The sequence below is a fragment of the Lagenorhynchus albirostris genome, chromosome 9 (assembly GCF_949774975.1).
Source record: "Lagenorhynchus albirostris chromosome 9, mLagAlb1.1, whole genome shotgun sequence".
NCBI lineage: Eukaryota > Metazoa > Chordata > Mammalia > Artiodactyla > Delphinidae > Lagenorhynchus > Lagenorhynchus albirostris.
This window is the reverse complement of record NC_083103.1, coordinates 98,965,268-98,982,815: the sequence shown is the minus strand read 5'-3', so window position 1 is coordinate 98,982,815 and position 17,548 is coordinate 98,965,268. Positions and strand designations below refer to the sequence as shown.

Genomic DNA, 17,548 nt, shown 5'->3' with positions numbered 1-17,548 from the left:
AGAAGAAGGGCAGGGGGGCCAAGGGGGTCAGTGTTACAAGAGAGGAATTCCACACAAGGTAACAATGTCTGTGAAAACCTAGAAATAAAAGGAAGCATCCAAGGGCTTCCCTGGGGGCGCAGTGGTTGCGAGTCCGCCTGCCGATGCAGGGGACACGGGTTCGTGCCCCGGTCCGGGAAGATCCCACATGCCGCGGAGCGGCTGGGCCCGTGAGCCATGGCCGCTGAGCCTGCGCGTCCGGAGCCTGTGCTCCGCAACGGGAGAGGCCACGACAGTGAGAGGCCCGCGTACCGCAAAAAAAAAAAAAAAAAAAAAAAAGGAAGCGTCCATCCAAGGCACTGAACGGTAACTGGCTGCAGGGTGAGCGGCATCAGGGAGACCAGTTAGGAGGACGCTTGAATGACATATGTGAGAGATCGTGGTGGCCCAGGGAGCCGAGATGGTGGTGGAGATGAGAAGACAGACTTCCTCCAAAGGAAGGAAACTGTGCAAAACTGAAGGGTACCAACCCTCACCTCAAGGAACAGAGTGAGAGGAACTGGTTTGGAGGGAAAGGTAAAGAGTTCAGTTATGGACTGTTCTGAAGAACATGCCAATGGAAATGCCCATCAGCCAGTTGGAGAGATGAGCTGAAGTCTCAGGAAAGAGATGAGGTCTGAGATGTAAGTGTGAAAATCATCACCATGCAGGAATAATTAAATTCAAGACAGTGAATAAAACAGTCCAAGGACAGTATGTAGATTCAGGAGAAGGAAAGGGGGTGGGGTGAGGGAGAGGGAGGGGAGACAGAGAAGGAGAAATAAGCCTGGATTCAGAACCTTAAGCAGACCAACAGTGAAGAGACAGACAGCCAAGAGCAGCCCACAAATTAGAAACTCATTTTCACCACGTTATCAATATATCAGAAAAGTGACATCTCATCAAAGAAACAACAAACCACTGTTCAGCTTATACTAACCAGACTAGCAGACTCAGAAGCCTCATAGACCACCAAAGAAATCTCAGTTTTATAAACTAATGATAACGTGAGCATAATTCTTCAGACACATCTACTGAATTCTGTCTTACAAGATGAAGAAGAAACGTATACTCTCCATTTTACCAAGGAGAAAGACACTGAGGCCCAGAGAGACTGAGTAACCTGCCCAGGACCACACAGCAAAAAATACATAAATAAATAACAGAACCAGAGCCTCTACCTCCGATGCTGCCTCAGACAGCCCCCTGGAGTGGTACAAAGGCAGTCGTCCTAGGACAACCATCACCCTGCCCCTAACAATGGATGAGGCCTGTCTGAGCTTCCTGGGTTTGCTGATGAAGATATGGCTCCATCCTGGGCCAAGACAGGCTCCTAGGGACATGGGGTGGGCAGAATACGATAGTTAGGTTGCAGGAGATCAGTATTCTAGAGCCATCTCTGCCACTGACCAGCTTTGTCCACTGACCTTGGACTTCTCAGTTTGCTCAAAGGTGAAATGACCACACAAATCTCATCTACCATGAAGACTAGATTCTCTGAGCGAGATGCAGACCAGAACTGTAGGTACTAAGGGGTGACAGTTTAGTGCGAGAAAAGTGAGGCTATTCGGGGGTGAAATCTAGGTCCCAGGACCCTCCTCCCATCTCCCTCCCAGCAGATCTTTTCCTCAGACCTTTTTTTTTTTTTTATGTTTTAGTCCAAATTCCATATTCTATTGAAATTAACTTTTGCACACTAGTCTCCCCCACAGGCTGTGAGCTCCTCAAGGAAGGGCCACCTGTAACCATCTTTGTGCCCCAAGCACCTAGGACAGCACCTGATTCTCTGTAAGTGCCCCAAAAATGTTTGTTGAACTTGAGAATTACTTCTCCTGAGTTATCTACATTTTCAGCCTAATCTCTCTGGCTGCTAAACAAAAGGTGTGTCAACTAATAGAGGCATTTGGGGAAGGAGTCCAAGCATGGAGAAGGCACTTCAGAGGAATTGTCCAGTGTCCCTAAGAACTTTCTGAACGGGCGGGCCACTTCCTACTCTGCTCACCTCTGAGACTGGCTCTGTCTTCTAACGTGCGTGGTTGCCAATTTCTCCACTGTGTCTGCAGGGCTCCACAGCCTCCACCGGAGAATCAGTGAGCACCAAGTAACTGGTAGCCCAAATCAAGGCTTCTCTTACAATCTGGGAGCAACAGCCCAAATTACTAACAATAAGTCTCTGAAGGAATATTCTCAAAGGATAGTGACCTGATAGTCTCTCATCTTCACTGAGGACGAAACAAGAGAGAATGAGTTTGAATTATACCATGGGGGATTTCAGTTAGATCTTCAGCAGAATTTTCTCAATAGCAGGTCTCAAAAACATATTAAGAAGTAACCAAGAGAGGAGAGGTGATGCGATCTCTTTCCTGGGGCCTTTTTTTTTTTTTTATGAGATCTTCACATGTCGAGAAGATGTGTTTCATCATAGACAGAGAAAACACATGGTATCACCCAAGCTAAGGGCAAACTGTTCTCTGGAGAAGCTCCACCCTGTTCAGAGTAACCTTTATTACTGCCATTCCATCCAATCCCAAGAATACAGAAAGGTCAGGAAGAGCTTCCCAGTGTAATGACCCAGCTGGGAAGCAAATGCTTGCCGGGTCAAGGCAGGCTGCTTTGAGGGGTCAGACTGGCACTCACGCCAAGCTTGGGTTACAGAGAACAGGAGAACGAGGCTAAGAGGCGTCTTCTTTGATGAGAGGGCTCGTATCCCCCCCTTTGGAGAAATGTCTCATTCTGATGGTTCCTCCAGAAACAGTGCTTCAGAAATCCTTTTATTTTCCTTATTTCACAGACTGACCTGTCCTTAACCTTTCGATTTATGTTCTCCCTTACTTTATACAGGTACAAGGTGCAGAAGTGCAGATGAAAAAGGAAAGTCTCAATTAGAAAGAAACTCTGGGGAATTCCCTGGCAGTCCAGTGGTTAGGACTCCACGCTTCCACAGCAGGGGCCAAGGGTTTGATCCCTGGTCAGGGAACTAAGGTCTCACAAGCCACATGGCATGGCCAAAAAAAACCTCTGAATGAGAAAAAATACCGGGGGATAATACACCACGCATGCTCCTAATGTTTGGGTTAGCATAGTAAAATGATGAGCTCTCTTCCTTTTCCCTACTGTCCAAAAGTTTTACAGTAACTAGTTATTTGATCACACATACAATATTCGTTGACTTTTATCATATAAAAATTTCTTTTAAGACAAGCTGGGGGGACTTCCCTGGTGGCGCAGGGGTTAAGAATCCACCTGCCAAGGCAGGGGCCACAGATTCAATCCCTGGTCCAGGAAGATCCCACGTGCTGCAGAGCAACTAAGCCCTTGAGCCACAACTACTGAGCCCGCATGCTGCAACTACTGAAGCCCGAGCACCTAGAAGCCCGTGCTCCACAACAAGAGAAGCCACCGCAATGAGAAGCCCGCACAACGCAACGAAGAGTAGCCTCTGCTCGCGGCAACTAGAGAAAGCTTGCACGCAGCAACGAAGACCCAACACAGCCAATAAATAAATACATACATAAATAAAAACAGTAAACTAAGTAAAAAAAAAAAAAAAGACAACAAGCTGGAAAACCCTTGGAGAGACTCAAAAAAGTATTGCTACGTATATCCCCATATCCCCTCCCTCTTGCGTCTCCCTCCCACCCTCCTCATCCCACCCTTCTAGGTGGTCTCAAAGCACCGAGCTGATCTCCCTGTGCTACGCAGCTGCTTCAAAAAAAAAAAAAAAAAAAACTGTATTGCTAAACTAACCATCCATCATCTTTCTGTATTTTCCTAATTGCTGGAGCAAATAATACGTGGGTTACCACACTCACCCCTGCCCAAAAGGGGCCCCAAGGCAAATTCTTTTTGCATAGTTGCAAAAGAAAGTGGAAAAACCAAGTGGGTTGTGGATTATTTTTTTCAGTCCCCTCACTCAGCCCCCACATTTCCTGACTAAACTCTGGAACCAGAAGCAGCAAGACCAAAAAACCTCTGTGGTCAGACCATGGAGGAAGGAGGCACCAGGCTGGAAGAAGCTCCAGAGACATGACAGATAGAAATTAGCCCAGACTTTAGGTCAGAGGCCTGAGTTCCAGAGCGTAACCCAGATCTGCCACTGAGACGTGCCTAACCACCCGTTTTCTTTATCTTATCCACAAAATCAGGGTGGAACAACCAGAGCCAGTTAGAATACGTACAAAGGATGCAGAAGAAAGGGCTTCACAGCATCTGACCCAAAAGATGTATCAGGGCCTCAAATGAAAAAGCCACGGGTGTCCTCCTCTGTCTCCTCTTTACCACTGGTCTTAGCTAAGGAACGGCCACCTCTTCCTAGTGATGATTTTGATGAGATGACCCGGACACATGGTCTGAAAGCAGGGAAGAACATCTGACACCAGGGCTATCTTCAGGAGGTGGCACCTGGCTGCCCGCAGTGGCATGGAGGCTGGCAGGTGCAGGCCGTGGCCTGACATCTCTGTGCCCCAGCTTGAAGCATGTCCATCCTGCCTTCCTTCCACATTTGATTTTCTGTTATGCATCCCTGAAGGAAGCTTCACCATCTCCTCCTAGAGAAGGAAGGTTCCTTAGGCTCCAGAGTCACAGGACAAGAGCTCAGAGACCTCCCCCCGCCCCGAAAGGTGTTGAAAAGCATCTCCCTTCATGCTAGGTACAACTGCCCCTTAGCGAGTCACTGCACTGACACGGGCAATGGAGGAAAGAATCCCAAGTGAGCAAAGCCTGCAGACTTTGTAAAGCTCTTGTACACACAGCAACCAGGCCAGCACTCCTAGGCTCTCAGGCCAGCTTGGCTCTGTATCTGAACGCCTGCTTCAGCGCCCAGCGGCTCACCCACTGGGGTCAAGGAGGAAATTCCCCACCGGCAGCTCAGCCATTCAAGCGCCCTAAGGAAAACTCCGGAGTTCCCCTAGAAGCACTTATCAGTGGCCAGCATAGCAACTGGCCTATAGACGGTAGCTGGGAGAAACTAACCGAGCGGGGCAGGGTTATCACCTGTTAACCTGCCCCGTGAAAATCCCAGCCTCTCCCCTGACACGGAACTAGCACTTCCTGAGTGCATAACCACCACGGAAACTCTCAAAATACCAACTGCCATGGAGGAAACTGGCCAGTGTGAATCAGCCCACGGGGCTTAGATCTACCTTCTCAGTTTCCACAGACTGTTTGAATGTGGAAACCACATCTACAGCCCAAGGTCGGCTGCTTCTCACGGAGCAGTTCACCTACGCCATGTAGCACCACCCTCACACATCCCCGTGCTGACCTCTGACCTCTACAGACATCCTCAGTGGCCTTCCCATCCTCCCGACCTCCTTCAGAACCTCCCCTTCCACGTGGCTGTGATCTCAAACACGCAAGGGCCAACTATTCCCAGGCCCCGGGGAGATGGTTCAGTGTAGCTGTAAACAGCCCGGGCTCTGGAATCAAAAAAATGTGATTCAGATCTCACCCTTGCTTCTGTGCGACCAGGAGCAAATGAATCTCTGAACTTCAGGTTCCTCAGCTGTAAAACCCACCCGGGGGTTTGTTGTGAGGATTAAATGTGTATTTAAGGCGCTTAGCAGAAAGTAAGATGCAGTCCCCGCCCTCAAGGAAATAAGGGTCCGGGAGAGAGGTTTTTCCTAGTTTAACCTTATCCAGCACCAATACTTTATTTAATCTGCTGACAAATCACAGGTCTCCTGTTTGATGCTTTGTGTGAAGAAAGCCATGAATTACCTCCCTCCCACACTCTCTGTGCTTCTGCTAGATGTCAGGGTCCACACGGAGCTGATGGGTGTAGCACACATCAGCCTCCTCCCTGGAAACTGAGCTGAAACCGAAAGCAAGACTCCCTCCGAAGGTCAGAGTGAGGGGATGAAGACTTACGATAAATATACCAATGAGGAATAATCATTACGTGCAAACCCACATGCCAGCTAGGCTGGCACCAGATAGATAACCAGGCTCACCAGGCTGGCAGAATCAGCGAGAGGTGCCACCTGAGGTCAGGTGTGCAGCAGAGCAGAAGTCATGGCAGGGCAGATGTGTCACACAGAAGAGGGGACAGAACTGCCATGGGAAAGTGGTGCAAGAGGTAATAATAAGGAGGGCGTCCTGGGGAGACAGAGCAGAGAAGCGCTTCTGTGGCCCCCATAAGGACAGCCTGCCGTCGGGCAGCCACGCCTACACCTTTGCCCCTTGTCAGCTCTCCTTTCCCCCTCCAGAGAATGATGTCAGGATGCCATCACAGAGACACAAAAGTTGTGTCTCTGTCCAATTCTGACCTCTTGCCATAATCCAGCAGGTGAGAGAGGGACTCTAATCCTCAATTTGGGTTTTGAACCATCACCACAACCAGTTATGGCCAAGGGATTTGGGCAGACACGCAGGTACTAGTTCTAAAAGCCTGCCCCATCAACTTCAGACTACGTTATCCGTGGAGCTCAGAGGGCAACGCGGCCAGCAAAAAACAGTGCCACCTTATGTTAAACAGTGGCTAAGATGACAATTCCCAGCTGTAACAGTAAGTGCTGGAAGAACAGTGCAAGGCTCAGGCCTCTACCTCGCACCTGGTTCACACAGAACAGCAAGAATTCGGTGCCTCCAATACCATTCTGAGCATGTCTCTCCTGGGTTCCGGAACCTACAATGGCTCCCCGTTGAGTTGAATCCTCTTTGCAGACAAAGCACACTGTCCATAGGATCTCAATACATCTTTGTTGACGGCCTGACTAATTGAAATTCAAACCCTTCAGCATACATCATAGTCTGTCGGCCCATCACCTCACCACCCTCATTTCTCCACATCCCTCATCAAGACCACACTTGGTCATCCATCCCCATCTTCAAGCCAACACACCCAAACTGCCTTCACCAAGAGGCTTCTGGTTCCCCTTCAAAACTCAGCTCTCCACAGAAAGTAGATTCATGATTGCCTAGGGCTGGGGGCAAGGAGTAGAGGGGGATTGAGGGTAATATATAAAGGGTATGGGTTTCTTTTCAAGGTCATGAAAATGCTGTAAAATGGACTGTGGTGATAGTTACACATATTTGTGAATATACTAAAAACCACTGAATTATGTACTTTAAAACTGACTGAAGTGCATGGCATGTAAATTATATCTCAATAAAGCTGTCACATGTCAAAAAACTCAGTTCTGGACTCATGTCCTCCAGGAAATTTTCCCTGATTCGTGAATAAGGATAATTTCACTCCAAAGAGGAAAGAAAAAGGAATCATTCACTCAATCGTTATTAATTTACCCATCAATAAACATCTATTGATCATGACGAAAGGCCAAGTACAGTGCTAGACAGTGAAGATCCAAGGATGAAACAGAGAAAATTGGACTCAGAATACTGGCCTCCGAGGTCTCTGCTAACTTCACCATTTTCTCTACTTCTTTCTTCCCAGGATTAAGGAAAAGAAAGGGGTCTCCTGATTCTCTTTATATTTTCATCTTTGTGCAGTTAAAATCCACAAGCTGAGGCCCTCTTGACCCCGTGCCTTCTACCACATCAGACAGAATTGCATTGCAGGCCTCAAAGGGGCTTTTCTCTGTTGCGGAGAGGCAGACTTGGGGTGGGGACAGTGAAGAGGAAGGACGCTGCACTGGGCCTGGTGTGCTCATTCCCCTAAACCAAGCCTGAGCTGGGTCACTTTCCAATCACCATATCCAAGTCATGTAACGTGTGAGGAGTCCCAGGTGCTGCTCCAGGACACGTGAGTATGTAACCTATACTCTCAAGCACACATCCACTCCATGTGAGCCACTCACAGAATGATGCCAATAATCCTTCCCCCTTGCACAGCAAGAGGACGTTTACAAAACAGTTCCACGTCTATCACTTGAGACCTCCCATTCATCCACAGATGGAGAAGACGAAACAGAGGGGAAGGGAGGTGCCCAAGGTTCCACAGCGAAGAAATGACAGAACTTAAAATTTAAACCCACGTCTCCTGACTTGAGTTCCAATTCTCTTCGTGCCCTATTGCCTCTAAATGTCAATTCCTCCTCAGGGGATCATCTTGGCCATTTACAAGCACCTCTTCACTTGACCGCTTCTTTTCTTTCCAAGAAGCCTTCTATTTCCAAGGCCTAAAAGAGATGGGTTTTTGTTTTGGCCACAATCAAGACAGAGTCCAACAGGAGGCAGTTTAACAGTGGTTAAGAGTAGAGATCTGAGTCAGACAAACTTGGGTTTGAATCCAGAGGTTGTCTTTTTATACATATATGCATATATTCTTCTAATCCAGCAAGCCGCCATTGAAAACAACTACCATCTGGGGGTGTGCTGCGCCATGCGGCCAGTGGGATTTTAGTTCCCCGACAAGGGATGGAACCTGGGCCTTGGCAGTGAGAGTGCGGAGTCCTAACCACTGGACCGCCAGGGAATTCCCCAACTGCCAGTTTTTAAACTACTCCTAGAAGGTGAAAACCCTTCCTGATTTAAAAGTATGTTTCCTGCTCCAACAAAAATGAAGATTCCACTAAACCTTTTTTTTGGCCACACGGCTTGCAGAGATCTTAGTTCCCGGACCAGGAATCGAACCCGTGCCCTTGGCAGTGAAAGCGCAGAGTCCTAATCACTGGACGGCCAGGGAAGTTCCTCCACTGCACCTTTAGACAAACTCTCTAAACCAAGATAGACTTCCCTAAATCTAACCAAACCCTCCCCTATCCCTTCCCCGGCTACCAGCGTAAGAATCTTCCCCATATTCTGTCCTCAGTGTACATGGCAGAATCTCAGGATCAAAATAGGGCCTCTTTTAGGGTTTCTCACATTTGAAGGGAAAGCTGACAAACCCGGATGAACTATTTTAGTTCAAGATTAGCTCCCACCAAGCTTGCCCCATTTCCCTCTACTCTCTGGAAAAGGTGACAGGATGAAGTAAGAGTACAGAAAGAATTGCTATCCTCAGGTCCCCAAAAAGCCCCAGAACAAAGCTTTACATCTGCGCCTGCAGGGATAACCACATCCAGTCATTACCACCAAATAAGAGAAAGGAAGCCTGGCAGGCGTAAAACGCTCACCATCTGCGTAACCCAGCCCAATTCCTCAGCGTCCCCTCAACGACACATCTCACCCTGTTCTTATGCCTTCATCTCTACTGTTCCCCTTTCCTGATCTCATGCCCCTGACATTATATTCTTCCTGTTTTCTACTACCTATGTGTACGTGTTGTGGTTTGAGCCTCTTCCTTCCAGAAGTCTTCTTCCTCTCTTTGCCTTACAGTCAGTACCACATGGCACACAGAGTATGTGTCTTCCAAAGATTCCATCTCCTCAATACCAGGGAAACTCACATGCCGTGATTTCTTATCCAAGTCTCCTCCCATCCTCCTTCTCAACTTCCACATCCCCACACTCTACCCAGCTCTACCCACCCTCCCTCCCTGCCTCCTGGCCATAGCACCGTTAGCTGGTACCAGACTGAACTCACAAGAACATCCAATAAATACTTGTTGAACTGAAATGAATGGAATTGAACAGACTAGGAAGAGGAGTCCCGGGGAAGGTGGCCAATCACTTGCCTGCCCCACGCAAAGGCACAGACCACTGTTTGGAGACAGGGCCCTAGAGCCTGAAGGTAAATGCGGAGGGTCCAAGACATCAGTGCACCACTGAGGACTGCCCACCTCCTCCACCAGGCAATGGGCTTGGCTCAAACACAACCCCTGGCCAAGGCTGTGTGGAGCTACCCTATGGTCTCCTACACCAGTCCTCTGCGCAGGGAAAGCAAACTCCCCGACTACTCAGATGCCACGCTTGTCCAGACAAAAAGTAGCTGGCATAAACCATCATGGTGCGGACCAGGCCTAGATGTCTAAGAAATGGGACTCACTCAGTGCGAATACTCCGCCACCTCCTCTACACATGGGGGCCAGGAAAGGCAACCTGGGGTGGCCAACAATGAAATAATAAAAATTGAAATGGAGCTTAGAAACTGAAGTCTGAGTGGAGGAGCCACTTAACCTCCCTCGCCTTCTACGATCCCTGTCTGTACAATGGGACTGACAGGGAGTAGCGACCTCAAAGAGGTTTCGTGGGGACTAACTGTGGAGATGGACTGTGATGTGCCCATCATACTGACCGAGAATGATAAAGGCTCGGTAAACATCAGCTGCTACGGCTGTTACTATTCATGTTGCTGTGAGGATCCAATGGGATGGAACGCAGCATGAAGCCCCGAGTACCCGTGTAATGGAAAGTCACCGGCCCCCCGGCCTGGACTGGGGAGATGGGTGGCACGTGGGGAAGCCGTCCGCCCTGGCGAAGGGCTCCTGCAATCCTCGGCGAGGTTCCCCGGGGTGCCCTGGGCACCCCCCACCCCACCTCCCCGACGGCTGTGGGGAGGCCAGGGAGGAAAAGGGAAGACGGCTGGGGCGGGACAGGCACGTACCTGCTTTCGCTGCACTCCTTCCGCTCACTCACCCGCAGCCACTTGCGGAGGAGGAAGCGTTTGCGGCGCGGGGAAGCGCTGGGCGTGGAGCAGTTGGACCACGGGGTGTCCTCGTCGCTGGAGGGCGTGATCTCGATGGACGGCAGCTGCAGAAACTCCTTGCCCGGGGCCAAGACGCCGGGCAGGTCCCGGCTCAGCCCGGCCTCCAGGCTCGGCTCCTGCACATTCTTGGTGCGGCGCATCTTGAAGCGCCGGCGGCGGAGCGTGGGGGTCGACGAGCTGGACCAGACCCGGCTGCCCTCGGGCGCGCCCGGCGGCTCGGGCACCTGCAGGGCGGGTGGCTGCAGGCTCTCCATCATGTTGGCCGCCGGCATGGGGCCCGCCGCCTCCGCCCGGCGCCTCGCCGCCCGCCGGGCCCGCTCCCCGCCCCTCGCCCGCGGCGCCCGGCCTCTCACGTTAGGAAATGCTCGCCGCTCGAGCCGCGAGCGGAGCAAGTTCGTCTCCCGGAGCGCCGCGCGGGAAGGGGGGAGCGCTGGGGCTCGCGGCGCGACCTCCCCGGAGTCTAAGTCGGCCGCCCGGCCGCCCTCCGGGGCTCCCCTCGGGCGCCCGCTGCTTTTCCTTCGGCGGCGCTCCCTCGCCGGCTGGCGGCGGCCGTGCCCGAGCGGGACTCGGCGGCCCGGGCCCCAAGGGGCGGCTCGGCAAACTCTCAGCGGTTTGCGTTCGGCGGACTAGGCTGGGGAGCCGGTCTTGGCGCTGCAGGGAGGCAGAGAGCGGGAGGAGGAGGCAGAGGGAGAGAGAGAGAGAGAGGAAGCAGACGCTGGATGAAAACAAAAGAGGAGGAACAGGGGGCGAGGAGCGAGGGTCACGTCTGTCCAGAAAGGGCGTGCACAGGCGGCGACGGCTGGCGTAACTGTACCCGGGATCCCTGGGGAGGGACGCTACCTCCGAGCCAAGGCTGCTCCAATCAGCCGAATGAAATAGGATCACAGCCCAAACTTTCTCAAAGCGACGGCTGGCCAGGCAGCTCTCATTAATCTAACTCCCTGCTTTTTCTTTGAGGGGGAGCAGGGGAAGGGAGGAACCGAGGAATTCAGTCAGGATACCGGGTTGAGGGAAGACTAGGGACTCTTCGGCTGGATCTCCTCTCCTGAGAAAGGTGCTTTCTCTGAATAACTTGGGGTGCAGGGGGGTGCAGTTCTGGAGACCGCTTCCAAAATGACAGGCTGAGAAGAGAGGACAGCTCTGTGGAATAAGCTGAGGACAGCAGACATGACATATGGAGGAAGGACAGACAGTAGGACCTGAGAGACACAGGACACACAGGACCAGTCAGGAAAAGGGAGTGATCTCCGTGCATCTGGGTGACCCCGTCAATACCAGAGCCCCATCCCAAGCACAGAATGAAATTAGAGGAAGGTGAGCACCCAGAAGGTGAAGCATACAGCAAAGTGAGTCTCAGGGAGCTAAGGGTACTCCCTTGACATTCCTGGGGGCTGGATCAAGTCTGCTTCAACCTGCAGGGGGCATGGACTGCGTCACAAAACGTCTGTATGTCCCCAGGTCATGGACCCTCGAAAGTCTGGGTCAGTCCTGTCGTGTCCCAAGCTATGCTGAACCCCTCACTCCCTAGACCCAGGTACCACCCTAAGAGATTGGCCCTAGAACTGATCCCCCTTACCGAGGAGCCCTGTTCAGAACTGAGTCTAAAGCAGCCCAGCTCCTAGATCATAGACTGTTACCGCCCATCTTTCCTCCCAGCCCACAGCGCATGTGCCTCTCCAGTAAGTCCTGCACGTGAGAGCCAAAGTAGAGATGATGGCTTTCAAAGAGACCAGCAGGAGTACAAATAGTGCAGCATTAAGTCCACAGTGCAATTCACCCAATCCTCTCTGCGCCTCTCCGTGAGTCCAGTAGGGAAAGAATGCCCAGCTTCTGTGCAGCATGAAGGTCATGAGAACAGTTCACCAGTGTCCCAAAGCTGAGGGACCAAATCACACTCCTAAAGCCCACCAGAACTCACGGTAAGAAAATACGTCCCTGCAGTTCAAGTGTGACAGCTGGCCATGGGTCCACCATGCCCTGCAGTGACACATGGGGGGAGCTCCAGGCATTGCGACCCTGCACAACCTCCATGAGGCCAGGAATCTGAGGGAAGTATGTTTTGCTCCAGAAGAGAGAGAGACTGAAGCCGAAATGCCAGAGCCAGGCCCACCTGTAAATGACTCCCTGGAACAGCGGGCCTGTCTTATTTCTGACCCTTCTCCACATCCGGCCACTGGCTCTCTCAAGGGTGGCTTGGTATCACTCTATTTTAACTCCTGGATGTGTCCCGGAAAGGATCAACTCCTTCCCATCAGGTGTCAGGCCTGGCAAGCCGCAGGACACTGCTTCCGGCTCCGGGAATGCCCAGAAAGCCAAGCTGTCCCTCCACTTCAGGGTCCGGGGCGAAGCCACAGAGCTGCTCACTGCCTTGGATTTCCTCCAAAGATGAGCGGGTTGCCGGGGATCTGGTAACTTTTCAGTTCAAGGAACCTGCTTGTTAAGGGGGCAGTTGAACTAAGAGAGCGGCGTCTCGGGTGTTTAAGGGGCAAAAGGAAGGTGGGTGGGCTCACTACCGTTCACTGGGAAGCCAAAAAACAAAACAAGATGGAACAAAACAGGAGGGTGCACACACAGGGGCCAGAGGGTTCCATGGGTATTTTGGGGAGAGGGAGATTCAGCAAGGGGATTGGCCCCCTTAAGGGGACCGTGCGCCCTCTGAATTTAAATGTACACCCCTTGAAAGGAAGAAAAACAAGCAGCTTCCTCCTCCCACACACTTCAGCCCCTTTTCCACCCACAAGAGATGCTGGACCTAAAATCTAAAACCCTATGAGGTTTAATTTAAGCCTTGTGCCCAGCAGTAGTTGAGTGATCATTTACATTTCTCCTGGCCTGAGGGAAAACCTCCTCCACACTAAGTCTGCAACGGTTTCACTTGGGAAGCAGATACCCAGAGTACCTGAAGCCCCCAGCCACTGTCCTAGCTCACCTCCACCTGCAAGTCTCGGCTTAAAGAAAAGAAGGTACTTGTCACCCAAGAAAACCCTACTCAAAACACATCCACCAGAAACTAACACAACATTGCAAATCAACTCTACTTCAATAAAGAAAAAATTAAAAAAAAAAAACACACATCCCCATCCCACCACCCTCAGCTGTTTCCTTTCCACTGTGGCACTGTCAAGGAAGATGATAAATGGGACACTAGTTTGCAAATGAAATGCCCTCCAGCTGCAAGTCATCATTGCTGTGAAAACTACACACATTAAAGGAAGGACCAAGTTTGCCCTCCCTTTGATTCTGTCCAGTGTCCTGTGTGTTTTGTTTGTAAAGCAACCTTTACACTGTCATGAAGGCTTTCATCTGTAATACTTTATCTTCCCAGTGACCCTAGCAGTGAGGACAGATGTTATTACCCTCATTTTACAATTTATTGAAGTGACGCACAGGAAGATATCCAAGGTCAGAGATAAAAACACAATAACTGATCCATGACAAAGCCAGAACTTGAACCTGGGTCAACTGAAGCCACTTAGAGGCCACCCAAATCTCATCAAATGCATCAGCTCTGGAAAGCAGGTCCCTTGGAGCACCAGCATTTCACCAGCCCTGATTTGAGTTGGGTATGTCACGAAACGACGTGTAGCTACTCAGTTCCATCCGTATTTTACAAGTGTGGAAAGGGAAGTGCAAAGTTCTGCAAAACAATTTCTCACAGGAGCTGGTGTCAGGCGGTCAGGACTAAAGAGCTTCAGAATCTGAGCCACTGCATTCCTCCCAAGTCCCCCCACCCTTCCACTTGTCTCCCATATTTCACTCTCAGCCGACTGGGCGGTTCTCCAGGAAACTGCCCTCACCTGTGGCCCCTCCAGACAGGTGTTGCCAGACCAGCCAGGCCTGCCTGCCCCCAGCTCACACAGCCAGGCCTCTGACTTTAATGAAAGGAGCTCATGTTACCAAGCAACTGTTGTTTATTCTCAACTGTTCAGGCTCCCTTTTCCTGCAGACACAAGACATCCAACACCTGTCTACTACTTCTGGAGCCCTGCAAACTCCAAAGTCCATTATTCAGCAGAAACTTCCAGGAGGGAACTTAAGTGAAAAATAGCAGGTGAGAAGCTAGATTTCTCCTGGGTGCCCACCCAAGCGAGTGGGAGGCAGAAGGGGCAGGTCCCCACCCACACCCACCCACATCCCTCCAGCCCCAGGGATGCCAAGGGCAGGCAGCTCCCAATAGCACGGACAGGTGTGTCCCCTCCAACGCGGCTGCCACAGGACAGTCAGTCCCCCCCTCAAGGTGAGGACACAGACTCTCTCTCCCGCAGGACATCAAAATAGCCAGACCCATGGGCTGGCTCACGGACCAGAGAAAGAAGTGGGCAGTGGGCATTCACGAAGAGGAACTTGCTGCTATCAGAGAACTGGAAATCCTGACAGAAATGTGGACGAGGCCATAAGAGCAGCGTAATGAACTGTCTTCAAATACAAAACGAAGCACGGCCGGATCATATACTGAAACGCTTCTTCCGTTGCCAACCAAGAGGAAATGAGTTTGTGTAGTACTCTGTGTGGGAGATTCAGGTTAGATGATAAACATTTCCCGAGAGAAAGGCCAATTAAGGGCTGGAATGGATGACCAAAGATGGTTTAGAAGGCGGCTTTCTCTGCACATCTTTAAAGGTAACTGGAGCCTAGTTAGAGGTAGAGGCAGGAAAGAATGATCTCGTAAAGGCCCAACCATCGTGGGTCTGTGGGCCCCAGATTCTCTCTCTTTTAAATAAAAGCAATTCACGTATGCCTAAAACAAAGTCCATTTGAACTGATGCATTTCTGGCCCAGGGCGTTTTGATTACTGGATACTAAATACCTCCCTGAAACCCACGGACAGCTTTAATATCTTGCACTGTGAAACAGAAATACGAGGGTGGTGAAGGACAAGGGGCTGGGAGTGGGGACTGCGGGGACAGGTGAAATTGGAGAGAGCAAGCTTCAAGTCCTCCCCTGGTAGCCTGAGTCTGTTCCCTCCTCTAATCCCTACCTCATCACCCCGTGCAGCAGCTCGTCACTGAAGCCATCAGTGCGGTTTAGAGAGTGCTGGAGGATGCTGGCTAAGCACAATCTAAATAAAACCACAGTGGACCAGCCTCCACGTCCAGCTTCTCCCTCTGAGAAAAAGGAAGAAAGAGCTGCAAGACTTTTCCCGGGTCTCAGTTCCCAAGGATGGTGCGCTGGCGAGGTCTCTCAGCCTTGGGAAACGCGCAAGGTTGGCAGCACGCTTCCGCCAGCCTTCGGTGGCCGATGCCAGGGTGAGCAATGACGTCACCCCAGGAGGACTGTCACCAGATAAGCCTGCCTGGTTTAACTGCTCATCGAAAGGCTTAGGAGTCAATCCAGACTATTCTGCACAACACTTGGCTGACCCTGATTTTGCGGACAGACATCATCACTTGTCCTCTAAATCTTCCAGAGGACATCAGGGCTGGACAAGACTTCCTGCGGCCACCCCACCCATCTCCTTGTCGTCCATCCCGGAGGAGGCAGGTGGCCTGCTCTGGGTTGCCTGCTGCTTTCCTCTGAAGGGTCCAAATACTATGGGCGCCGTAAACTAGTGACTGCGTGCACAGGCCCACAGGCCTGTTCTCTGAGCTTCTGACCCTTTCCACCACTTACCAGCTGTTGGATTTGGTGATGAGTTATTTAATTTCTTTGTGTCTCTGTCTCCACACCTAAAAAAAATCAGGATAATTAATAGTGTCTGTGGGACTTCCCTGGTGGTCCAGTGGTTAAGACTCTGCACTCCCAATGCAGGGAGCCCAGGTTCGATCCCTGGTCAGGGAACTAGATCCCGCGTGCCACAACTAAGACCCGGCACAGCCAAATAAATAAATATTTTTTAAAAATAGTGTCTCCCTCCTGCAGCTGTTGTGAGAGCATCTGAACAGCGTAGGGCATTTAGAATTGTGCTTGGCACCTAGGAAGTGCTCTATAAATGTTGGCCTTTTTGTACCTAATTAAGTCTCCATCATAAGACCTGTGTTAGGAAACATGACTACTCGCGTTGATTTTCCATTCAGTTTAATTCTAAGAGTACACGTTAAGCTACAGCAGCGTGTGAGGCTACTAAGCGCTGGGGAGACAGCAAGACAAGCATGACACGGGATGTGCGTTGGAGCATACAGCCTAGCAGGGCAGAATTAATTAAGTGCAAAGCATAAGCACTAACAGCTGTGAGTGGAAAATGGATAAATTTTAACCAGAGGGAAAGAGGTGGTCTGGGAAGGCTCTATGGAGGAATTAGTATTTAAGTGAAGACTTAACGTATGAATTTTAGTAGAAAAGAGGAATGGAGCATTCTGGAATAACGGAAACATTTGAGTAAAGGCACTGAAGAGAAAAAAACCCATGGAGAGTTTTTGAAAATTGGAAGAAAGAAGTCAGGGCTTATGGAAGGACACAGAGGAGATGAGGATAGACAAACAAGAGGGTCATATTGGTGAGTACTTAAAGTTTAGTTTATTCTTTAAACAAAGGGATGCTATTCAAGTTTTTTTTCTTGGGGGAGAGGGCAGTAACATTATCAACCTGTATTTGAGGAACAGCAGTTCTGGTGACAGTGTGAAATATATACTGGAGAAGCAAAAGATGGGACACACAGAGGCCAATCCAGAGACTGTCATTCAATCGGTCCATATTTTTGGAGTATCAACTATATAAATGGCAAACAGTGCAGGTAAATGATGGAGAAAATGTGAAATAGGGCGGGAGAAAAATGTGGGATGAGAGGAGGTGGGCAAGGGAAAGAAAAGTCCTATGAAGATTTATTCAGAGGCACAGATTAGAAGAAAACCAAGAATGTGGGATGATTCGGAAGTCAAGGGAAGGAAGGAGCCAGTGTTTGTTGAATGACTACCGCAAGCCAGACACCGGGCAAAGTGCTTCACACACAAAATCCCATTCAAGCCTCCCAACCACGCTGAGAAACAGACATCAAAAGTCCCATGTTAGGGGCTTCCCTGGTGGCGCAGTGGTTGGGAGTCTGCCTGCCGATGCAGGGGACACGGGTTCGTGCCCCGGTCCGGGAGGATCCCACATGCCGCGGAGC

General features: G+C 50.6%; 1 protein-coding gene and 1 non-coding gene across 3 annotated transcripts in view; one reads left to right on the top strand and one right to left on the bottom strand.

Annotated features, from left to right (window-relative positions):
- GRAMD1B (GRAM domain containing 1B) overlaps positions 1-10,778 on the bottom strand; it is a 177,160-nt gene extending 166,382 nt beyond the window's left edge. For both annotated transcript variants that reach the window (XM_060160638.1, XM_060160639.1), the window contains exon 1: positions 10,405-10,778. In XM_060160638.1, the coding sequence (XP_060016621.1) occupies positions 10,405-10,778 (374 nt within the window). The remainder of the gene's footprint in view (positions 1-10,404) is intronic.
- A 5,433-nt stretch (positions 10,779-16,211) lies between these two features.
- TRNAG-CCC (transfer RNA glycine (anticodon CCC)) lies at positions 16,212-16,284 on the top strand. The gene has a single exon. It is a non-coding gene; the product is annotated as a tRNA-Gly (tRNA).
- The last annotated feature ends 1,264 nt before the right edge of the window (positions 16,285-17,548 follow it).